The 25,812-nt window shown below is 43.4% G+C and overlaps 1 protein-coding gene across 1 annotated transcript; it reads right to left on the bottom strand.

The window, feature by feature from the left end:
- Positions 1-111: 111 nt before the first annotated feature.
- On the bottom strand, positions 112-25,690 carry LOC133490713 (excitatory amino acid transporter 1-like). Its single transcript, XM_061801130.1, has 12 exons — positions 25,577-25,690; positions 21,444-21,524; positions 21,172-21,323; positions 8,992-9,188; positions 8,753-8,890; positions 7,656-7,860; positions 7,509-7,551; positions 5,350-5,630; positions 5,037-5,270; positions 4,727-4,921; positions 4,504-4,638; positions 112-322 (listed from the first exon to the last, which is right to left on the bottom strand). Exons 4-12 carry the CDS (start codon positions 9,128-9,130, stop codon positions 112-114), a joined length of 1,581 nt encoding a protein of 526 aa, XP_061657114.1. The 5' UTR covers positions 9,131-9,188; positions 21,172-21,323; positions 21,444-21,524; positions 25,577-25,690.
- Positions 25,691-25,812: the final 122 nt, after the last annotated feature.

Here is a 25,812-nt window from a genome sequence, read left to right on the forward strand (position 1 = left end):
AATTCATCACCTCTTGAACAAGTTTAAAAAAAACAATGGTAGATGGGAATCAAAATGAAGCAAGAGAACTGCATCACTTGCAGATGTCTAAAAGCAGATGTTGAGGAAGAACTACATGCTCGATTCATTGTGACCACGTTTGTCATTTTCCAAATCACTATCTTGTGAGATGAGCTTGTAAGGTTTCTGCCTCTCTTTTTCCTCCAGCACAGAGTTTCCCATCTCCACATCTTTGCTGCGAAGCTCATGTCGCGAGAGGAACTCTATGATGCCGGCTCCAATTGAATCTCCCAAAACGTTGGTGGTGGTACGCAGACGGTCCCTACCGCACAAGAGAAACAGGATGTTAAATACAAGTGTTGACAACATTGATTCATCTAGATTTCACATTTGCAGAAACATAATAAGGTGCCTTGGTGGTGTTTGGCAACATCTGTTTTTAAAGAAATACCACATTTCTGCCATCTCTATCATGGTTTCTGTTACAGGTGTGTAACGTGATAACATAACTTAATGCTTGACATTAATAATTAAATTGCATACCATTATCATACCATTGTTAAGAAAATGTGCAGCAATTGCATGAGTTTGGCATTGCAGAACAATTAATACCCAACAGTGGCAAGAGGAAACCTGTTTTCTCTACTTCATCTTAAAATTTAGTTCATGAAAACTTATCAGCCATTATCTTAAGTACACATGCACAATACAATACATAACCCAAAATTAGCATGCACTGTGACAAGAATGAAAGAGTAGAAGGCAATTGAAGGCTTTTAATTCAGAGTTGCCAAAGACTGTGATTCCTGTCTATTATTATCCAGGCTTCAGACCAGCAGTGACTAAGAATTGGGACACTGGCTGGAAATTGTCTTCATGATTGGCAGCAACATGTACAACTAAACTGGGTTACTAAAAATATAGAACTAAAAAAATAATGTCCATCCACTTATCTATCCATTTTCTTCTGCTTACCCAGGATCAGGCCACAGTGGCAGCAGTTTAAGCAACAAAGCCCAGATTTCCCTCTCCCCAGCCACTTTGTCCAGGTCTTCGAGGCTGATTCTAAGTATTTCCTAGGTCAGCAGGGGGAGACATAGTCTCTCCAGCAGGTCCTGGATAGTCACTGAAACTTCCTTCCAGTGGGAGTGCTCTGAAAGCCTCACCAGGGAGGCATCCGTGGGGCATCCTAATCAAATGCTCGACCAGTCTCATCTAGCCCCTCTTGATGCAGGACCATTCTGTGCTGCTCACGAACGACTGAGTTTCTCACCTATCTGTCCGAAGGGAGCTCACCCTGTAGAGTGAACTCATTTCTGTGATCTTGTTCTTTCGGTCGCAACCCACAGAGCAAGACCACAGGTGAGAGTGGGAACATATCTTTACTGGTAAAATGAGGGCTTGAACTTTCAGTTGAGCTCCTTCTTCACCATAACAGAACAATGCAGACTAGTCTGCATAACTGCAGACACTGGACCAATCTGTTGTTGATCTCCTGCTCAATTCTTCCCTCACAACCAAGACCCCAAATTACTTAATCTCTTCTAATTGGGACAGGATCTCTTTCTCAACCCGGGGCGGGAACAGACCCTTTACTAATTGAGGACTATAGCCTCAGATTTGGAGGTGCTGATATTCATCCCAACCACTTCACACTTAGAGCTGCTTCAAATCACTCCTGCAAGAGGTGAAGATCACAACTTGATGAAGCCAACAGAACCAAATAATCTGCAATAAGTAAGTACTAATTGTAAACTTATTTATAGTGTATTTATAGCTTGTTATAACATTTCATCATTGAGTTTGACTATTATATTTAAGGTTTGCAGTGGTGCAGTGCAACTTTAAACAAGAAATTACACTTTTTTAAAGTGGTGGTGTTTGAAATAAAGGTGGCATGGTGGCGCAGCTGTTGACCTCACAGTTCTGAGAACCCGAATTCCATCCCAGCCCTCCCTGTGTGGAGTTTGCATGTTCTCCGGGCACTCCAGTTTCCTCCCGCATCCCCGAAAACATGCAACATTGCCAATTGCCCCTAGGTGGGATTGTGAGTGCGTTTGTCTCTATGTGCCTTGCGATTGGGTGGCAATCAGTTCAGTCTTTTTTTTGGGATGTGGGAGGAAACCGGAGTGCCGGGAGATGCCAGAAAAGCAAATCTTTGAGTGGTGGTAATGTGATTTGGTCAAGGTTAGCTGTAATTTTAAGTCTGATTTACAAACATAAAGAACCCTCTATAGTTATATGGGCGTGAATAATGTTCTATACTATTTTGTTCTAATAATGCATGCTCCAAAAAAGGACATTTGGATCATCCTAATTTAGGAGACAGGGATTTTTCCACATTGCCCCAGTTAGCTGAGCAATTTCTGAAAAGGGTCTTCTAATTGGAATTATTAATTTGGGAAGCCTAATTATGTTTCTATTGTTAAAACTCACTCCAGAAAATATTCAATACAAAGGGAAAGATGTAGAGCAGGACTTCAGGGAGACTGGAAAAGTGTGTCACTAGGTGGTAGTAGCGATGAGGATACTTTTGACCTTTAAAACGACAACTATGATTCATGCCCACATGTGAATGCAGTTTCCCCCTTTCCATTGGGTCACAATTATACAGTTAAGAAAATAAATGTTTAAACACCCTGCTACATTGCAAGTTCTCCCACTTGGAAATCATGGAGGGGTCTGAAATTTTAATTGTAGGTGCACGGCCACTGTAAGATCTAAATCTGAATAAAAAAAGATTGAAAATCTAAAAAGAAAAATCCAGAAATCGCAATGTATGATTTTTTAACAATTTATTTGTGTGATAAAGCTGCAAATAAGTATTTGAACACCTGTCTATCAGCTAGAATGCTGACCCTCAAAGACCTGTTAGTACACCTTTAAAGGTCCACCTCCACTTCATGTATTATCCTGAATTAGATGCACCTGTGTGAGGTCGTTAGCTGCAGAAAGACACCTGTCCACCCTATGCAATCATTAAGAGTCAAACTTGTAACATGGCCAAGACCAAAGAGTTGTCCAAAGACACCAGAGACAAAATTGTACAACTCCACACGGCTGGAAAGGGCTACGGAGAAATTGCCAAGCAGCTTGGTGAAAAAAGGTCCACTGTTGGAGCAATCATTAGAAAATGGAAGAAGCTAAACACGACAGTCAATCGCAATCGGAGTGGAGCACCATGCAAGATATCAGCTCGTGGGTTCTCAATGGACCTTTCCAACATGTCAATCACTCGTACAATAACAGCCAATCAGATAGCCGCATTGTCTTAACCCCTGGCTTGTCCTGCCCCTCCCGCAGCCATGTCCCACAAACAGCACTCTTTGTCGGCAGTGTGTGTTTTGAAAAGTTAATGTTGGGAGGAAAATGGTCCTCAGATGCGTTTGGGGAACATGCAATTCTGACAAAAGATATTCTGCTAAGTTACAAGGGGCCTGGTTGATTAATTTTCCAAAGCCTAAAACACAGTTGGTGAAGTGTCTCTGATGGATTAAAGCTTGCGGAAGACGTGTGAAAAATATCAACAAACACAAGGCTGTATGTTTGAAGGTAAGTGAGGGAGAATGTATCTTCTCTGAGTTTGATTTCATTATTATCGGTGCTTTATACATTGCAGGAGAACAAATTTCTCTTTGTTAGTGTATCACTGACCTGCTGAATGAAGTGTGTAATATTTTATGCCGACAAGTCCGGTTCATGATACATAAATGCGCTATGTCATGCAAAAGAAATGTCTATTTGGCCATTTGTATCACATCGGACTTTTAAGACAGAGCACTGGGATCCATTACGAGCCAACTCAAATGAATACACCCACTAGCTTATCAAGACTACATTGATATTACTTGTGAGCTATCTAAGTAAAAAGTACTCACCCTGCTTTACATGCGCAGTACGATTCCACTATTTTATCCAGTTGGATTTCAATATGAAGTTTGTGAGGCGTCAAACGTTTTTGCATTGATCCCCAACATTTCGCTGTAACTTGGACATTGCATCCTGCTCCGTCCAAAATCTCAATTCCGTGTACATATCCTTGTGTGGAATAGTTAACACCTCTCTGTAGAACTCTCTTGGACAAGTCCGACGCATTTGGCAAAAAACATACCCCAATATTATATGGAATACGCGATAGAGGACCCAGTTCAAACCCATTATGTTCAGTCGCCATTTTGGAAGATTGTGAGGCATGGCAACTGTAGCTAAGGGGGGCGGGGATGAAGATCGCCAGTTGGAAAGGTCCATGATCCTTAGAAAGGTGAGGAATCAGTCCAGGATTACACGACAGGACTTGATGACCTGAAAAGAGCTGGGATCACCGTTTCCACGGTGACTGTTGGTAATACACTAAGACGTCATGGTTTGAAATCATGCATGGCACGGAAGGTCGATGAAAATTTCAGACCCTTCCATGATTTCTAAGTGGGAGAACTTGCCATATAGCAGGGTGTTCAAATACTTATTTTCTTTTCTGTACTTTCAAAGACACAAAATACTCACAGGAACCAATCAACTGCAATGATCAGAGTAATGTCATCGGTAGGAAGTCCAACAGATGTTAATACAATCACCATAGTGACCAGGCCTGCTTGTGGGATCCCAGCAGCTCCAATGCTCGCTGCAGTTGCTGTAATGCTTAATTAAAGGGCAGAAAAATAATTTCTATATATTTGCTGTATATTATTGCCAATATTTATTGTTGTCCTCCTTTAGTCATTCTTACCTGATGGTGATGATCTGACCAAAGTTCATCTCCATGTTGTTGACTTGGGCAATAAAAATGGCTGCAAGCGCTTCATAGAGAGCAGTGCCATCCATGTTGATTGTGGCACCCACAGGCAATACAAAACGAGTAATTCGCTTGTCTATCTTGTTGTTCTCTTCCAGACATTTAAATGTTACAGGGAGGGTGGCTGAGCTGGGAGATGACAAAAGAGAAATGAGAACAGAACAGAAATGAGAGGAGGCCTTAGATTGGAATGCTGGGGATCACGAGAATGAATTTGATGCTAATTGTAAGATTGAGGCCGCACCTTGAAGAGGTTCCCAATGCTGTGACCAAAGCTTGCACAAGGCCAGCGATGAAAATGAAAGGGTTCTGCCGAGTGATGACAAAGTACAGGGTGGGAAGAATAAGAATGGCATGGATCATTAGCCCAATTATAACTGTGATAGTATACATGCCCAACTGGCCACCCATCTGTGTAAGATCATCCATCTCCACTATTTTTCCTGCAATGAGGAACAGGATACCAATAGGAGCATACCTGAAACGAGGAAGAGGCAATGTTCAGAGAACTGTATTTGTAAAACAAATTTAACAGGATGTGAAAAGTCATGTCCTACCACATGATGATGGCAACCAGCTGCATGATTGCTTCATTGAGGCCGTCAAAGAAATCCCTTAGGAGCTGGCCTTGCTCCTTCATGTTGCCAATTATCAGCCCAAAACACATAGAGAAGACCACCAACCCCAATGCGTTCACTCCGTTTACCTGACCAGGCACTGGTATCACTTCCTCTTGGGTGATCTCCATGACCTCCTGGGTGTCATTGGTTGTATTGAAGAGTGTGTTGTTCACTGTCACAGTCACATGAATGACTTGTTTTCCATATTTTGTTTTGAACTGGACAAAGAAAGGTTGAAGCTTGGTTAGAAAAAGTAAACTGACTACAGGTACCCCACATTTACATGATCCATCCATGCTCAATTTGCACTGGCGTACACGGCCATGAAGTATTTTCCCACTTCCTGATTGCTGCTTCCCCCCACCCCCACCCTTTTTAATTACATGTAAATGTTTGGGATCAGGCGGCACGGTGGAGCAGCTGGAAAGTGTTGCCCTCACAGTTCTGAGAACATGGGTTCAATCCCGGCCCTGCCAGTATGGAGTTTGCATGTTCTCCCCGTGCCTGGGTGGGTTTCCTCTGGGCATTCCGATTTCCTCCCACATCCCAAAAACATGCAACATTAATTGGACACTTTAAATTGCCCCTCGGTGTGATTGTGAATGTGGCTCTTTGTCTCTATGTGCCTTGTGATTGGCTGGCAACCAGTTCAAGGTGCACCTTGCCTCCTGCCCGTTGACAGCTGGGATAAGCTCAAACACTCCTGCGACCCTTGTGAGGATAGGAGGTTAAGAAAATGGAATGATGAACCAAGGTAATTTAAAAAAACATGAAAAACTAAGTGATTGAAAACCATCAGCCATTTGCAAGGATTGGGGATGCTAGCAGACCACATTTTAGTGCCATGATCCACAAATGGAGAAAACTGGGAGGTGTGGTAAATCTTTCCTGAAGTAGACAGCCAATGAAAATTACTTTGACTGTGCAATGATGACTCATCCAGGGAGGCACAAATAATTGCGAACAACATCCAAAGAACTGCAGTCCCTGCTAGTCTCATTATGATCAGTGTACAGAGACATTGGGCAAAAAAGTCATACAGAACCACGGCGGTCAAGGCTCAGTTAACATTTACCAACAAACATCTTGATGGTCCTCAACATATAGTTTATACAGTAATGACACAAAAGTTGAACATTTTGAAAGATGTACAGGCTGTTACATATGGTATAAAAATAACATCATTTGCAAAAAGGGTTAACCCTAACGAAAATCAGGCAAAGAGTCAAAAGTGGTGGCAGTGTGCTGGTCTTGGGCTGCATACTCCTTAAGGACCTGTACGACTTGCTGTGATTAATAGAACAATTAATTTTTGTGTCTACCAGAGAATTCATTCACCCATTTTCTGAGCCGCTTATCCTTACGAGAGTTGTAGGAGTGCTGGAGCCTATTGCAGGTGTCATCGGGCAGTAGGCAGGGTTCACCCTAAACTGGTTGTTAGCCAATTGCAAGGCACATGGAGTTGCATTTACAATTACAATAGAGTGCCCGGAGAAAGCCTAAGCAGGCAAATCTCAGCCCCCCTGTGTGGCTTTTGCATGTTCTCCCTGTGCCAACGTGGGTTTTCTCCGGGCACTTCGGTCTCCTCCCACATCCCCAAAACATTTGTTAAATGGAGACTCTAAATTGCTCCTATGTGTGATTGTGAGTGCCACTGTTTGTCTCTATGTGCCCTTCAATTAGCTGGCAACCATTTTAGGGTGTACCCTGCCACCTGCTCGAAGATAACTGGGATAGGCTCCAGCAATCCCACGACCCTTGTGAGGATAAGCAGTTCAGATAATGGATGGACGTATTTTGAGATATTTAAATTAATTTGTTGATTTGAAACTGTAAAAAACATGGTACATGTGGAAAAATCTGAAATCCGAAAGGGGCATGTACCCTTTAATCTTATTGTATGTGCTGTAAGCTCTGTTGGAAAAAATTACTTTGAAAAAAGCTGGATATTTTGTGGTATGTGCTTATACAATAACAAACATTAGAAATACAAATGAAAAATAATACAAAACGTCCTCAGCAAAAAAAAAAAAAAAAAAAAAAGAAATATACACTAGCATTTCAAGGACAGCAAATGTGACAATGTGATGGCTCACCTGTTGTGTGCAGGCTTGGACCAAGTTTGGAGGAAACATATTTCTGAAATGAAAATCCTCTCACTTAGAGATTATGGAACTCAAATATGTCATGTTTCATGCCCCCACTAATAGTCTACTTTCTAACAATACATAATTGGAAGCTACCTAATCAGATCCAAAAAGGCATCAGCAGGACTGACTTGCTCTATCATTTGTTGTTTTCCAAATTCATCTTTAGAACCTTTTCCTGGGTGGATGATAAGAACAATGAGGATACCAATGAAGACTGCAATAAAGGTAGTGGTCATGTAGTAAATCACAGCTCTCATGCCCATTTTCCCTGAGGCTTTGCTGTCCAAAGCTGCCATTCCTAATGAACACAAGGGTGGAGACAAAAAAAAAAAAAAACAGTTTAGTGTTTAAGAATCTGGACATTGACGCTCCCAGAACTCATGCAAAAAGGGAGAATACATGAATGCTATATTAAAAAGGCCCAGGTTGTCACAGATTTAAACTATCCAGGGAAATAATCATTAAAAGTCATGACTTTGACATAGGCAAGCATATAAGAAAACACTACTTTTCAATCTGCTATTCGTAATACTATTTGCTCGCTGTGATCTAACTTCAGACGCACTTTACACCAAAGTTGTCTGAGCAGAACGAGAGACAAGAAGGATTGCAGAGAATCTGAAACCTTGGTCATCACATAGCACCCAACGAGTCTGGATTGGTTAAACCATTGCATGTCAGCTCAAAGAAATAATGATCACTACTTTTTAGCTTGGCGGAATCTACTGCCAATACAGATCAGAATAGAACCGGAGACTGAAATGATCTTAGGTTCAGCAACCCGAGTTTATGACATTTAACTTGAATATAATAATCTACAGTGTCAAAACTACACAATACAAATAAAAATATGAATGTTTGGTTTTAAACCTAAAATGCACCTTAGCAGAAACCCAAGTCTTAGATCCCAACAGAGCTCAGCAGTGCAGCATCATTTGTTTGCCTGTTATAGCTCTCTGATCACCTACATTATGTGGTCTCGTTAGAGTTAAAGCAACAAAATGTGTATTGTGGGGTGTTATCTGAATTTGAAATTCCTTTAAAGGGATTAGAATTAATAAAACAGTAATTGACACATTTGGCCATTGCTCATTACGCAAATCGAGTGATTCCATTGATCCATTCAAATGAACCAAAAGTCATGGTTTGACTATTATTCACAGAATTATGACCACAAAAGTGATTTTTACCTGTTATTAGACTGGAGACCAATAAGGGTAGAACAAGCATCTGCAGCATTCTCATCAGTAGTTCTCCAGGGAAAGAGAAGTACTTTACCTCTCGATAAGACATCTTATAGGGACGCAATGCAAATCCAAGAATAATTCCTATGAAGAGAATAAAAGTGTGGGTCTGTGTCTCTGTTATTACGTGACTGATTGAATGTATGATCTTTTGTTTTCTATTTGGTTTGAAAAGGCATCCGTACCTACAATAACTGCACCAACTGTGAAGAGGACAAAGGCATTCTTTTTTAGAAAAGTCTGGATGTCCTCTTTGGAGATCTCTTCCACTTTCCTCTTGGCCTTCATGGTCCGTATGTGGATGCCTTCCCTGAAACGCTGCATCCTGCTGGTGTGAACCCAAAATTTACAGTCGGTGATGTTGACAGGTGAATCTGTAAATCTGGAAGAGGAAGTCATTGATTATTTATTTTCATTTGTCTGGTGCATGGTAGATTTCCTTTATGGGAGGGTGACATGTAAGGGCGATGTGATGTGAGAATAATATTTTCAATTTGTGTGATTGACATGGGGCCGGGGGGGAGCTTTATCCCCTGAGTACTGACACATATGATTGATGAAAGACATTCAAAGTTTCACTTGGAGCAATTAGAAATATGGATACTTCAAGTCATTTTAACTGGATAATGCCATGAAGTCCTTCTGTTTATTTGAGAGAAATTACTATCTATTTATGTTTAAAAGGTGGTAGACAAGAATTTTCTGTAACATCCAAGTAATCAAAAAGGAATGAAGAACAAAACAATGTAACAATTGGTGGCAGCATGTTAGAACAAGCAGAGGAATCCGGGTTTTAATCTTGGTTACATTTTTGGCAGTTTTCTTGTTCATTCTATGCATGTGTAGGTTTTCCCAGAACAGTACTATAGTTTACTCCTCCACTCTAAAATATTGTATGTACAACATTGTATATTGTAAGATTAACAGAAATATGTATGAATGGTTGTTTCTACTCTATGTTCTGAATCCTGAGAGACCTGGAGCCTATCCCAGGTGACTGTGGACGAGGACTGGACTCATCGACACTTGGTCACAAATAGACAACAGACAACAAACAATCCGGCTCATGGAGAAGGGGAAGACATTCACTGCTATTTCACAAAAAAAAGTAACATTTGTTGCCAATTTTGTCGACTGTAGGGTTCAGTGATAACAATTAAATGATATTGATGTACTTGTGAAGGAAAAACGCCAAGTTTTACGAGCACACGAGTATAAAATGGTGTGTCGTGTTCACAATGTGAAAATAAATACCTCATGAATATCACAAAATATTTGTCAAAAGCTTCACTTAAAAACAGATTGGTATGTTGGAACCCTTTTTTTTTGCCCATGCACTGCCACAACTTTAATTTTTATGGAAACATTGACAAAGGTGTATCCTTTGTCTATTCAATATACGTAATAGTGCACGCTCACTGATTCATAATACTAGTGATATAATTTTTCTTTAAAAAAATCTCAAACTGCTCATGATTTGGAACAATAATGAATAAATGCGAATATTTTCCCCAACCACTTAATTATAATAATTATTTGCATCAAAACAATGGGGACATTTGTGAATAACTGTTGTACAGATTTTTAAGCCACAAATATTGTGGTCCGGCCCTCTTGACATCTCATTGGGGTAAATGTGGCACATGAACTAAAACTAGTTTGACACGGGTGCCCTAACTCTATTCTACTACAAAATTTGTGGTCCAGAGTTTAGCAGGGCAGCACCGGAGAATATTTTTGAACGCGCTATTGCAACTTGGCAAGTTCCATAGACCGTCCTGCTATCAAAAATCCTCCACCATCCTTCAGCTCTGGCCTTTGGAAGGACTTTGCTTTTAATATTAGGCATGTTCCAGATGGCAATTGTGTCATAGATAAAAGTACAACATAATGTCGCAAGTGTCAGACAATGCTTAACTACACTGGTGGAAATACAACAAAGATGACACTTATGACAACATCACTAAAATGTGAAAATAAATGCCAAAAACAATGACCACCCATCCTACAAAAATGTACCCAATATATTTGGACAGCATGAGTCCAATAGAGCAAAATAAATTGACCGGGCTGACAACTTTTGTTGTTATCAACATGCGACCCCTTTCTAATTTGTTTGTTGTCACTTGAGCCCTGTTAACCAGATTCCTTTGTGAAGCTCACTGTTGCTTTGATCTCAGACAGCTTGACATCGAGAGCAACTGAGATCTACTTGACTTCTGGCACTTTCAGCCACTGTTACCATGGACCCATACATATAAAAACCTTGTGTTACTGGGCAGATTTTGTCTTCTTCTTTGGCTATCCTGCCAGAAGACACACGTCTCGTGTGCGGCAGATACCTAGATAAGACCCGGACATCTGTACTGCACATTCCTTTGTAATAAATCCATTTGCTGTTAACTTTTTCAAATCATTGGTCATATCTTCCTCGACTCATGAACACGCGTAGGGTCCAAACTCGCAAATCCCTACAATTTGGTGACCCCGACCATAAGTCGAGGGAGGTAGACGAGCATTGGCCGTCGACAGATGAGATAAAGAGAGACATATGAGAAACACAGGAGTGTTATACGGACAAGTCGAGGGTGGTGGTCTGTACTTCAGACTTCTCCAGGTCGCGGCCAAAACCAAAAGGTAAGCAGAAGGCTGTTTACTGTCGAATTCTGCATATTGAACTGCCTAAAGTTGAGAAGTCATTGGTATCAGATTGTTCATCCCTCATGTGAGTCATTGAGAATAAGAGAATAAGAGAATAAGAGAGTAAGAGATAAAGAGGATAAGAAATAAAGAGAAGTTGTATATCCCGTCGTAGCTGACATATATTGTAGACATACAATTGCACTGTGAGGTTTACCTGTTACACCTAAGGGGGATGGGATCCCTTAAAAACAGAGGGTTTGCCGTCGGTTTGAGCCTGGGATGTCGCAAGGGGCGTACGAAAAAATGAATAGTATAGGCTAATTTGTTGCGCGATAGGAATTCGGTTGGGTTTAGTCGAAGAACAGTGACCACTAAATTAAAGAAAAAATCATGGATGGTGAATTTGATCATGAATGTGCTGAATATAATCCAACTAAAGATGAAATGTACATTGCAATTGAGCGACAATGATACCTAATGTTGACAAAAACAAACAAAATAAAGAAAGGAAGCGCGCATTAAAATAATGGCAAAAGCACAACTTGGGGAAAATTTGCAATTGGGACAAACTGACGATGTTATAGGAAATTAACAGAGACTATGTAAATATAAATATAAACGTAAAAGACTATGAAAGATGTAAGAGAGATTAAATAAGGGCTCATGGAATTTAAAGAGGTGAACAGAGAAAGGCGCACTGTGCATTTAATGACGCTGACAGTGATGGCAACTTTGAAGAAAAAAGGGTAATGGTGAGTCAAACGAAGGTAAAGTAAGTAAAGAAGATGGTACAGTTACTCTCGGATCGACGCCAAACGTGCCCCTTTATCCAACACTCTCTTGGCCTTATGCGGGTGAGATTGATGCTGGAACGCGACCAGGAAACCACCCGAGACGGCTGGTAAGGTGGCACGTGACGTTGAGGGCATCAAGGATCCCATGAGGAAAAGAAGATGGGGCTGAGAAAAGTTGTATTTGATATGTGGACGCGAGTGAAGGACCACAAAAATGAGAAAGGAGGCACGTCGAACACGCACACACGCACGTGCCCTGAATCACACGTAAGTACATCACACACAGACAGAGGAAGCGAGAGGCGCTAAAGGGGGGGTTTAGTGAAAACTGTCTTGTTGATTTGATGTGAAGCGTCCTCTCGCATCAGAAATAACACGATGATTATATTATATTATATTATATTATATTATATATTATATTATATTATGGCAGCATGGTGGAGCAGCTGGCAAAGCTTTGGCCTAACAGTTTTGAGTTCCCGGGTTCAATCCCAGATCTGCCTGTGTGGAGTTTGCATGTTCTCCCCGTGCCTGCGTGGATTTTCTCCCACATCCCAAAAACATGCAACATTAGTTGGACACTCAAGGTTGCCCGTAGGTGTGATTGTGAGTGCGACTTTTGTCTGTCTCTATGTGCCCTGCGATTGGCTGGCAACCAGTTCAGGGTGTACCCCGCCTCCTGCCCGTTGACAGCTGGGATTGGCTCCAAGCACTCTCCGCGACCCTTATGAGGAGAAGCGGTAAAGAAAATGGATGGATATTATATTATTATATTATATAATAAGCAAACAAAACGCAACAAAGTTGAAAACTTTTTTTTCTCAGACAATTTAGAATATATCCACTTTTTGATCATATTACTTGCACTGTATGCGGTTTTAATTGCTTTTTTTAAAATATTGTTTGTCATTTTTATTGTTTTTATCCCGTTTTAAATGTTTTATCTCTTTGTTTTCAAATGCCTTTAATCATGTAAAGTTATCTCGTGTATGAAATTTGCTTTGCTTTACAATGATGCCTATGACAGAGGCTCTGGCAGGTCCAATATACAAGGCGTTTGATCTTAAAGATGTTGATTGTCTTACTGCTAACTTGCCTCGTCTCTCTTCTGCTGGTAATGCATGGCTGTCTAGTTTTCTGAAAACTTTACAGGGGTATACACTCTGCATGGGAGACTGGAGACAAGCAGCATCTAGATCATGCACTAGTATTGAACAACGAGAAATCGAGACAACTGCAGGTATGCTTAACGTACCCAATGGAACCTTATTGAGAGCACACTTCGAGCGTGTGGCCGCAGCTATCAGAGAGAGGTTCCCCACTCCTGTTACAGCCGCACCCACTTATTTCCCCTATGTTAAACAACCCACTTGAGCACTTGACTAAGTTTACTAAACTTTGGACTGAATTGACTGAACGTCACCCTGGACAGGAGGCTATGTTCAGGACTGCGATCCTGGCAGGTCTCCCTGAATCAGTACAGACCACTCTTAAAGCTGACCCTGACCTCCTGTCCGGAGATGAGCGTAGATTTAGACGACACTTAATCCATCACCTCAAAATGTATTCAAGTCAACAACAGGGTGAGGATAATGAAATTACTAAACTCCAAAAACAACTTCTTAATTTAGAAGTAGCACAGACAAGACGTTTTAAAAGCAGATGGTAACACTTATCGTATGGCATATGAGCCGTTAATGATGTAACGACCACACGATTGTTACCCCTACCAGAGCCCCACACAATGTTTTCTACCATCACACCTGAAATACTTCATAGCGATTGATTTGGCAAATGCATTCTTCTGTATCCCACTCCCACTCGAGTGTAGACACTTGTTTGCATTCAGATATCAGGGATGCAATTTGCAGGTTGTCACATGGCTTCCAAAATACACCTGGAATCTTTAATCAATGTTTGAAATCATTGCTGCAGGATCTAGATCTCCCAGACGGATCTAAACTCCTGATGTATGTTGATCCCAACAGCAGAGTTGTGTTTTTCTCTAACTAAACTTGTTTTGCTTCGTTTGCATGAGCTGGGATTCAAAGCTTCCAGAAAGAAACTTCAGTGTTGTCACAAATAAGTGACCTTCTTGGGCAGAGTGGTGTCCTCTGAAGGATCCACTATGTCCTCGGAGCATCGTTCTTTTATTCTACAGATTCTCTTTGTCAGGTTTAAACAGCCTAGGATATTTAAAGTAAAATTATCAAGGAAGGAAGTCAAGAGGAACTTCTGGCTCGCGAAGAGAACGTGGGATGTGTCTCTTTCACAATCTCCAACCCGTTCTAATCACTCCACATCTCCACTTTTTTATTGCTTAGCGTGGTCCCCATCACACAAAGCAAATTGTGACAAACAAAGCAACCGTGACAAAAATAGTCTATCTGAGTCTTTGCCCGTCATTTACTCTTTGAACCGGTTTCACTCTTTTTAAACCAAAATTGGACTCACCCTGTTGTCTTCCGTCCGTCTCTGGATCCCGTCAACCGTCGGATACCAGCCGGCGGGCTGCACACCAGTCCCGGAAAGGGTCTTTGGACTCAGAAAGAGTCTGCCGTGGCCACGGTCTTTCTGGTATTCAACACACCCGCTGGAATCCTCAGGCATCTTGGGATCCGGCTCGAAGGACCAATTTAATGTCAGGTTTAAACAGCCTAGGACATTTTAAAGTAAAATTATCAAGGAAGGAAGACAAGGAGAACGCGAGGAGAACGTGGTATGTGTCTCTTTCACAATCTCCAACCCGTTCTAATCACATCTCCACGTCTCCACTTTATTCCTTCCACGTGCTGATCTCTCTGTCCAACCTCTGACTAACGGCAGGGTTCTGTTCACTTATGGTTGCTGTTACTGTCAGCTGAATGACTCTTTGGCTGCGGCGGCTGCCGTAGTGGAGCAGCAGCCCTCAGGTGAATTTTTAACTGTTTCTTCTTCCGTACTAACATCTGCTCCCTCAGCACAGGCAGCGGAAGTGCTCGCACCCTGTCTCGCACTGGAACTAGCAGTCGGACAATCTGTTACTGTCTATTCTGACTCAGCTTACGCTTTCTCGGTTGCTGTGTTGGACCTGTCTGCCTGGAAACCGAATTATTTTAAAACAGGTAAAGGTACTCCTATTGCACATTAGATATTGATCCAACGATTAGATAAAGCCCTGGCCAAACCTTTGGCGGTGGCTATTGTCAAGGTCCCTGGACACTCCAAATCCACTTCAACCACAGCCCTCGCCAATAATGCTGCCGACTTGGCTGCCAAGTAGGCTGCGGGCTATGTCCCACAGATGCTTGTCCAATTATTTGACAAATCCTCTCCTGACCTGCCTGAACCTCCATCTCAGAGTGAATTGGTTAAAATACAGCACAACGCCTCTCCTGAGCAAAAGATATTTTGACCGAAACTCACTCTTTGGCTCATATTTGTCACGTCCCATCGGAACGGGGGTAGGACCCAAATGCAGGACTCGGACGATGCAAGGTAGTACAAGGAGAAACGTTTATTATATGCCGAGGTCGGGGATCGAGCAGGCAGTCTGGTGCAGCAGCGGTAGTTGGGACGTCGGGCGAAGAGAGCAGGTGAGCGGGCAGGCAGGAGTCGGTACACAGGAGAACGATCAAGGCAGGCAGAAGTATCAAAGGAGTCAGGCTTACAAGGTTGGTCGGAGAACGGGCGAAGGTCGGTACACACAGGTTGTCGATCAGGGATACGAGAGTGCTGGAACGGGACATGAACCTCAGCGAACTGGCGGGGACCAATCGTCATCGGGGTGATATAAATACACAGACTAATCAGCCCGCATGAGACGCAGGTGTGCGCCCCAATCAGCGCACCTGCGCAGGCACCCGCACAGCTCATGCTGGAGTGGCAGGATCATGACAGTACCCCCCGCCCCCTCAAAGGCACCGATCCCAGACGTGCCTAAATGAAAAAACACAGACAATAATTAACACAGGCAGGGGTGGGCGGAAAGGGGTCCGGAGGAGGGCACGCCCTCCCCCTGAACACCAGTCTGGTGGCCATACAGGCCACCAAACGCGAGGCGTCCGGTTGGACAGGTCAGGAGGACGACCCGGACGCCAAGCACCAGGGTCCCCACGGGGCGATTCGGGCGGACGACCTCTGTGAGGAACCAAACGGCGAAGCAGGAACCAGAACGAGGCAGGCAACTGCTCCGGACGAGAACCTCCCACGCCGTGGTTGCGAGACGACCAGGGACTGGTCGCCACCGAGGCTTGGTCAGGAGGCAGCCGTGGATTGGTCACCAAAGAGGCCAGGTCCTGAAGCGGCTGGGAGCCCTCAGGAGCAAATAGGATGATGGAGAGAAGGACCAGAGCCATGACCGCCACCATCACACCCATCCCGAAGTCTCTCCAGCTCCAGGGTGGCTCCACAGAACTCCCCAGCTCCTCCTCCTCCTGGACAGCAACGTGAGAAGGCGGCGACACCATCGCCATCGCCACCTCCTGGACAGCAAGGTGAGAAGGCGGCAACACCATCACCAACTCCACCTCCTCCTGGACGGGAATGTGAGGAGGCCGCAGCGCCATCGCCCCCTCCTGCACGGCAACGTGAGGCGACTGGGGAACCGTCGCCACCTTCTGGACAGGAATGTGAGAAGGCAGCGTCAGTGTCCCCATCGCCACCTCCTGGACGGGAACGTCTGGGTGTGCCTGTCGCCGACAGAGCAGGAACGTGGAGCGACCGCGGCCCGGTCGCCGACGAAGGAGGAATGTGGAGTGACCGCGGGCCGGTCGCCGACGAAGCAGGAACGTGGAGTGACCGTGGACTGGTCGCCAACGAAGCAGGAAAGTGGAGCGACCGCGGACCGGTCGCCGACGAAGCAGAAACGTGGAGCGACCGCGGGCCGGTCACAACTGGTACTCCAGAGCACGGACGAGAAGCGGCTGTGGAGACGTCGCCACCTCCTGGACAGCAACGTGAGGTGGCATCGGGTCGGTCCCCACTGCCACGTGAGCTTGCAGTGCATTCGTTGAAACAGCAACGTCTCCAGGGCAACGTGAACGACAGATGGCAGAGGGTCAGTCGAAACTGACACGTGGGCGTGTCTCGGGAGCGGGTCAGTTCCAACTGCCGCGTGAGCTCTGCTCGGAACAGCCAAAACCTTGACGTGGGAATGGCGAGGAGGCGAGTCAGTTTCCACAGCTACGTGCGCTTGGCGAGGTGGCGAGTCCGTTCCCACTGCGACGTGCACTTGGCAAGGTGGCGAGTCCGTTCCCACTGCAGCGTGCGCTTGGCGAGGGGGTGGGTCGGTTTCCACGGCAACGGGAACGAGAGTAGGCAGAGAGTCAGTCGAAACTGACACGTGGGCGTGTCTCGGGAGCGGGTCAGTGCTGGAGCGGCAGGATCATGACAATGTTGGCCCCAGAGCCATGCTAACCAAACTTCGCATGTGATGGCATCCTAAAATGTCTGACTTGTGTAGTGCCCACTGTCGTGACTAATATTTGCCAGCTACACAATGTTCACCCCACACTTAGACCGTTGCCAGGTTCATTTGACCCACCCACCTGGCCTGGCACGGAACTGGTCATGGATTTCACAGACATGATCGCTTCTGTTCAAGGTAAGCACTACCTTCTTGTCTTTGTTGACACCTTTTCCGGATGGCCTGAAGCCTACCCCTGCGCTCGCGAAGACGCCATGTCGGTGATGAAAGCTTTGGTGAACCACTGCATTCCACCGTACGGTTTCCCTGCTCTCATCTGCTTGGACAACGGTGCACATTTCACATCCACACACCTAACTACTGTAGAGAAGTGGTTAGGGTTAACTCACAAGTTTGGTTGTGTTTATCACCCCGGCAGTCAAGATTCAGTTGAACGTATGAATCTCACATTGAAGGAAAAACTGGCTAAAATATGTACCTGTTCCGGCATGAATTGGGTTCAGGCTCTCCCCTTGCTCGAATGTCTGCGAGACAAACTGTGTCTTGCTCTACTTGTTTCTCTCCTTACGAACGTCTTACAGGTCATCTGATGCCTGGCCCTTCCTCGTCATTCCAACCACTGGAGGATGGCCTTGTGTCTCCCAAGTTTTCTCATAAACTGTTTTGGACCCAACTTCATTCTTTTGCTTCTAATTTCTCCTTACAGATCCAGGACTCTCTTCCATCACCACCTCCTACAGTTGATCTTCCTGAATGGTCATCTGTCTCGTAAGTGGTCAGTAAGTTGTTCTGGCCCCCACAAAGTGACTGCTCGTGCCTCCAAAGCCGTCCGCTTGGAGGGAAAAGGAACTAAGTGGTTTCATTATTCTATGGTTTGCCCTGCTACAGACTCTTAATTGCACTTTTATTTTGTTGTTTGTTGGTCGATTGCTTTTTGGACCAAGAGAGGGAGAGCAGGAATCTATGGCATTCTTATTATTGGTGTTATTGTTGTTCTTGGTATTTTGATCTGGGAAATCGCTCAAAAATACCCCATACCCAAGCCCACATCAGTGCCACCTGTTAGCACAACCCCCCCGGAAAATATTTACCACAGAGAAGAGTTGTATTATAAACAAAGCCCTATCTGTTGATGAGTGGTTTAGAGTTTTGACAGGCATAACTTCGACCGCCTCCCGCGAAACAGTATGGGCAGATGTGCACGAGTAACTTTACTTTTGCCTATTTCCGTTGTTCCTCTCACCCTAGATGATCTGGCGGTTGCTTCTGAACACGTCAAGGAATCTCTTGGCCTATTACACCGTTCACGTAGGTCCAAACCTACCTGACTTGGTGCTGACAACCCCACCTAAATTGATGCTATTGGCGCCCCCCGTGGTGTCCCAGATGAGTATAAATTGGGTGATCAGGTAGTTGCCGGTTTTGAAAATACACCTGTAATTTCCACTCTTTTCCCCGTTGTTCCTAACGAAAATGTCGACCATACCAATTACATACATTATAATGTGCAACATTTGGGCAATTTCCCCCTAGAAGGACTTGAAGCTATACATGAGCAACTTAAGGCTATATCTATTATGACTTTCCAAAATAGAATTGCATTAGATGCACTGTTGGCCGAGAAAGGAGGTGTTTGCCGAATATCACCCAGCCGACGGATGCCGCACTAAGGCCGTAGATGGACTTAGAACCCTTGCTAAGAAAATGAAGGAACACTGTGGTGTTGACACGTCTATGTGGGATAACTGTATGAATGTGTTTGGTAAATGTAAGGGTGTCATTTCATCAATCTTCATCTCTCTGGCTGTCCTCACCTCTGTTCTCACCCTCTGTGGATGCTGTTGCATTCCTCGTATTCATTCTCTTTTAATCCGTCTGATTGAGAAGGCGACTGGTGCCCCAGCTGATGGCCGCGGTAATTGTGTCCTCATTAGACCCCCGCCCCGACACACTCATCAAGATGATTTTATTGTTGCTATCGTTCCCCCTGAAAATGATACTAAACTTCAACCGCTTCCTGATTGTCATGATGTTGACATGCACCATGATTGCATCGCTCTTCTGCTCTACTGATACCTTTTGCAGGTTATTACTGTTTTAGAAATGTTTTGCTGTTTTTTAGTTATCTAGTACTGTCCTGCAGGTTTAAAGCTTATGGGTGTTCTGAATCATGAGGCTATGCACTTGTTAAAAGGTATGCTTGGACGATTAGAGAGAGTTTTATGCTTTCCATATGTCTTGAAGGGTTACTTTGCGAATTTTCGTGATTGTTTTTGTGATGTATTTTATAGATCAAGAGAGGGAATGAAGACTATTTTACTTTTATTGCACTTTCATTATTTGCTTAAATATGACCTTATACATTTAATCAACGGATAAAGTGTTGCCCATTTGCTAATCAGACAAAGATGTGTTATGGAGCCGGTGGTTGTCCTTCATCTTTGTACGCAGAAAACCGGCTGGCGCCATCCTCCTCTCCCAGGCATTGCCGTGGAGACGAACGACACCAGATAGGGAGCGGAAAGTTACCATCCCGGCCTAGGACCAGACTGCGTTGAGGGTGGGGGGGGGGGGGTAGCCACTTTTACCGTGAACCCATACATATAAAAACCTTGTGTTGCTGGGCAGCTTTTGTCTTCTTCTTTGGCTATCCTGCCAGAAGACACACGTCTCCTGTGCGGCAGATAACTAGATAAGACCCGGACATCTGTTCTGCACATTCCTTTGTAATAAATCCATTTGCTGTTAACTTTTTCTAATCATTGGTCATATCTTCCTCGACTCGTGAACACCCGTAGGGTCCAAACTCGCAAATCCCTACAACAGTCACTACTGATGATTTAACCAAAGGTCTGACAGACTGCGACTGATCCATTCATTCATTCATTCATTGAACACTTGGAAAAATATTTTTCAGAGGGCCTGCCAGACTTCTACTTTAAAAATGTTCTTCATTGTTTGTTATTTATATACCAAAATATTTCACTCTCTGTGTCTAGTGATCTCAACTCATGCATTTCACACTTTTAATTGAACGACGACAGTATGTTAAGTTTTGGCCATTATTCTAATTTATTGGGATGTACTTATAACTATACCTGTAGTAATGGTATACCTTTTCATCCATCCATCTATTTTCTGAGCCGTTTATCCTCACAAGTGTCACGGGAGTACTGGACCCAATGCCAGATACCAACGATCAGGAGCCAGGGTACACCATGAACTGGTTGTGAGCCAATCACATGGCACATGGAGACAGACAGTTGCACTCACAATCACACTTAGGGGCAATTTAGAGTCTCCAATTAATATTGCATGTTTGTTGGATGTGGGAGGAAACCGGAGTGCCCGGAGAAAACCCACGCAGGAACGGGAAGAACATGTAGACTCCACACAGGCCTGGCCGAGATTTGAACCCCGGTCCTCAGAACCGACAAACGCTCCAAGGAGTTGCACAACCATTCTGGCCCATATATGTATTTATATAAAACACACGGACATAAGGGTAGATTGTCACTCACCTCTGAAATGTTGCTGCTTGGTTCTTCTCGGTTGAGGGTTATCTTGCAGGTGGATCGAGGTAAGCCGTTTGAGTTCTTTTAGGATTCAAGAGAGCAGAGTAACTAACTATACAACACAGAATTTGAGGAGAGATGGTGCTCCCTACTCAAAACTATAATTGGATGGAGAGAGAGAGCAGAATAGACAGGGTGGGAGAGAAAAGAAGATAATTTACAAAGTGATCCTCCCATTGGTCGGTTTTCCCGGTGACACATTTTCAGGCAAAACTTACAGTTATGTCATCTCATCCTTCTCTCCAGTCTTTCCTCCATCCTTTGTGTTGATCACACCTCACTTTGCTTTGGAGCCATTTCTAGAATTGAAAAAACTGTTTTAAAATACACACCTCACTGGGGACTTGTTATAGTTTGCACTTTTTTCTACAGAGAACATGCCACTGTGCAATTAGCTGATAAAAGTAGAGCTTCTCCCAACATGACCTCACTGTACAGATAAAATAGTCCCAGATGAAGTGGGAAATAATTAGTGAAGAATATCTCTAAAATGAGGCCGTACCTTTAAAATGAATAAAAAAATACTTACTCTCTTGCCATGCTGGTGAATGAAATCTTTATCACAGTATGTTTTGAGCAAAGACAAACTTGACATTAGTAAGGTGGTGGCAGAAAAACATACATGTGTGTGTGTGTGTGTGTGTGTGTGTGTGTGTGTGTGTGTGTGTGTACATATATATGTATATATATAGAGAGAGAGTCTCCAATTAATGCATGTTTTTGGGATGTGGGGGGAATACCGGAGTGCCTGGAGAAAACCCACACAGGCAAGGCTGGGATTTGAACCACAGTCCTCAGAACTGAGAGGCCAACGCTCTAAATAGTTGATCACCGTGCTGTCTATACAGCAGAAAATAAGTATTTGAACACCTTGCTATATTGCAAGTTCTCCCACTTAGAAATCATGGAGGGGTCTGAAATTTTAATCATAGGTGGATGACCATTGTGAGAGCGATAATGTAAAAAGAATAATCCAGAAATCACAATGTATGGTTTTTTTTAACGATTTATTTGTGTGATAGAGCTGGAAATAAGTATTTGAACACCTGAGAAAACCAATGTTAATATTAAGTACAGTACTGTTGCTGAGAGAGTTTCAGCTCCCTCCAAAGATTTTCTGTTTGGTTTAGGTCTGGAGACGGGCGAGGCCAAGACAGAACCTTGATATGCTTCTAACGGAGCCACTCCTTTGTTTTCCTGGCTGTGTGCTTCGGGTCATCGTCATGTTGAAAGACCCAGCCACGATCCATTTTCAATGCTCTGACTGAAGGAAAGAGCTTGTTCCCCAAAATCTCACAATACATGGTCGTGGTCATTCTCTACTTAATACAGTGCAGTCATCCTGTCCCATGTGCAGAAAAACACCCCCAAAACATGATGCTCCCACCCCCATGCTTCACTGTAGGGATGGTGTTCTTGGGATGGAACTCATCATTCGTCTTCCTCCTAACATGGTTAGTGGAATCATGACCAAAACGTTCCATTCTGGTCTCATCTGACCACAAAACTTTCTCCCATGACTCCTCTGTATCATCCAAATGGGCATTGGCAAACTTAAGACGGGCCTTGAGATGTGCTGGTTTAAGCAGGGGAACCTTCCATGCCTTGCATGATTTCAAACCATGACGTCTTAGTGCAGGGGTGTCCAAACTTTTTGCAAAGAGGGCCAGATTTGGTAAGGTGAAAATGTGTGGGGGCCGACTATTTAGCCTGACATTCTTTGAACCATTAACATTAAATACAAATTAACTTTTTGGGATTTTTTTTTTAATTTAATTACAAATGGCATACTTTTACTTTTACATTTTTTTTTACATTTAGGTTTTTACCGAAATCACAAACCACAAAAAATTAAGAAAACTATAAAGGATATCTAAGTTCATGTGAAACATTACATATTATTCACTATTATACATGTGAAACATTACATATTATTCACTATTATATGCTCACTGTAGGAAAAGTGCTGAAAACAAAACAATGATCACTGCACCCTCCATGATTTCTAAGTGGGAGAACTTGCAATATAGCAGGGTGTTCAAATACTTATTTTCTTCACTGTATAGGCAGCACGGTGATCAATTAGTTAGAGCGTTGGCCTCACAGTTCTGAGGACTGTGGTTCAAATCCCAGCCTTGCCTGTGTGGGTTTTCTCCAGGCACTCCGGTATTCCCCACACATCCCAAAAACATGCATTAATTGGAGACTCTACATTTTCTGTAGGTGTGATTGTGAGTGTGACTATTGTCTGTCTCCTGCGATCACACAAATAAATTGTTTAAAAAAAAAATAATATATTGCAATTTCTGATTTTTTTTTTCAGATTATCTCTTTCATAGCGGACATGCACCTATGATGAAAATGTCAGATCCCTCCATGATTCCGAAGTGGGAACTTCGGGAGTTCAAATACTTATTTTCTTCACTGTATGTCTATATCAGTTTTGCACATCAAGAGACTGAAATTCTTGCACATTTTTCCTTGCATAACAGCTCAAGCTCAGTGAGGTAGGATGGAGAGCGTTTGTGAACAGCAGTCTTCAGCTCTGCCCACAGATTCTTGATTGGATTCGGGTCTGGACTTTGACTGGGCCATTCTAACACCTGGATACGTTTATTTGTGAACCATTCCATTGTAGATTTTGTCAGGATCCTGCCGGTCCTTGCCCTGGCTGTGCAGGTCCCCTGACACACCTGCAGTCATCAGGAGGCGCACACCTGCGACTCACCCCCAGTAATTACCTGCAATACTTATAGGACCCAGCGGACGGTCTGGCTTTGCCAGATCGTTGCCATTGATGCCTCGTTCCTGCACTTCCTCGACTCTGTTCTCGACTCCCTGTGTACCGAACCCTGCCTGTCTCCCGACCTACCCCATAAGCCTGATGTCATTATCACTGCTGCTCTCGTGGACTGCATGCCTTGGTTACCGATTCTGGACTGAATAAAGATATTTCCCTAACTGCCTCCACGTTTCCCGAGTCGTGCATTTGGGTCCAACTCTGCGTTCTGGTCATGACAGATTTGCTGATTTGTTGATACTTTTCCTCTAGCGTTGACTAGTCCCATGTTCGAATGTTCATGTGTTACATGGCTATAGATTGCCGTGTTTATCTCACTGTTTGCAATAATTAATAATTTGTTTTTCTTTTCTTTTCTTTTTGGGCACAATTAACAGATTCAACACCAGATATTCAAGTCACCCGTGGTGTTCATTCTCGTGTTCAAAATATATTTCTTCATGTCCTCCCCAGTGTTATTGAAGAAGATTCGCGTCTGCCCTGGCACTCCATCACCTGTACGCGTCGCTCTTGACCTCTTCGTTGTTCCGGCTCGGTGGGAATAACGTCCGTTCAATCCATAAAAACATAATCTATCCAACCTCATCACAAACTAAATTTGGATGGTGTTTATACGATGGCCGGATAAACAACATATGATGATTCTGCTTAAAGATAAAAAAAATAGTTCTGAAAACCACCTTGGGTGGCTGCGTGAAACTGAAGTGTATTTTCCCCCTTGAGTCAAGGTAGCAATTGGAGGAAGCACTCTTAGACTGAATTTAGGGCTAATTATTTTATTAAGAGGTGTCACAGCTGCGTGCAAGCCGTCCGATCGTCTGTTACGTTTGTATTAACCGCCCAAGTCTCCCCACCGTTCTCTTGTCCGTTTCTTAAAGATTCCCGCTTTCATCTTTCACATCACCTCACCCATGCTGCATCCTTCCCCCTTCGTGGCTCCAGGGTGTCTGTGGCCCTTGCATACTTGGTTGTGATAAACAAAATAAATGCAAATTTAGAACCAGAACCCTGTTGAACACCCCGGGGGATCTTTTGAGGTGGCTGACTGTGAAAACACCAATCATCAGAGGTTTGGGTGAATGTGGGAGCCCCCTGTACTAAAACCAGTTTGACGGCGTTGAATTTATTGTATCTTTTATTATAGAAACTCTTTGTAAAAGACCAGTTGACCATTTTTTTTCATCACCAGATTGGTTCGATACTAAATTACAGAGGTTTTGGTGATATATTTGCCACTCAAAATATCATCAATTTTGTACGGCCAATTATCCTATTTTGTGCGAACATACCACAAGGTCACCCACTTCAATAAGACCACGCATTCATCTATTACCTTGTCAATACCGATATTTTGCTGATCATAGATATCAATCTAAATACGACGTGCTAATTTTGAGCTACGTGCCTACGATGAACTAGTTCGGCTAGTATGAGCAAAGTCATCAGCACATTGCGTGTAAAAGTACAAGGATGCTGGGAAATAGTGTGACATTTTCTGAGATGTGCTTATTCAGATTTTTTTTTTTAAATCGAGTAGTGAACAATTATTACCTGCCACAAGTAAACCAGGGATATAGAATGATTCTTTTTCAATCAAACTTTGTTTTGAAATGACTAAAAAGTTAACGTGAAAATCGTCGGAGGAATGAGCCGTTTAGATTTAATTTCAATATCTATGCATAGCCTTCGATAAGGAGGTCGCCCCTGCCAACATGGCTCCCACGTCGGCACATTGGTTATCTTACTGCTGCTAAATATATTGCCCCGTATCTAGTATATAATTTCAT

Source organism: Syngnathoides biaculeatus, chromosome 17, assembly GCF_019802595.1.
Source record: "Syngnathoides biaculeatus isolate LvHL_M chromosome 17, ASM1980259v1, whole genome shotgun sequence".
NCBI lineage: Eukaryota > Metazoa > Chordata > Actinopteri > Syngnathiformes > Syngnathidae > Syngnathoides > Syngnathoides biaculeatus.

Coding starts and splice junctions, on each gene's coding strand:
- LOC133490713 (XM_061801130.1), bottom strand. CDS start 9,130: ATGCAGCGTTTCAGGGAAGGCATCCACATACGGACCATGAAGGCCAAG. Junction 5,271..5,349: donor CTGGTTGCCATCATCATGTG/GTAGGACATGAC, acceptor TCCTCGTTTCAG/GTATGCTCCTATTGGTATCC. Junction 4,922..5,036: donor GCATTGGGAACCTCTTCAAG/GTGCGGCCTCAA, acceptor GTCATCTCCCAG/CTCAGCCACCCTCCCTGTAA.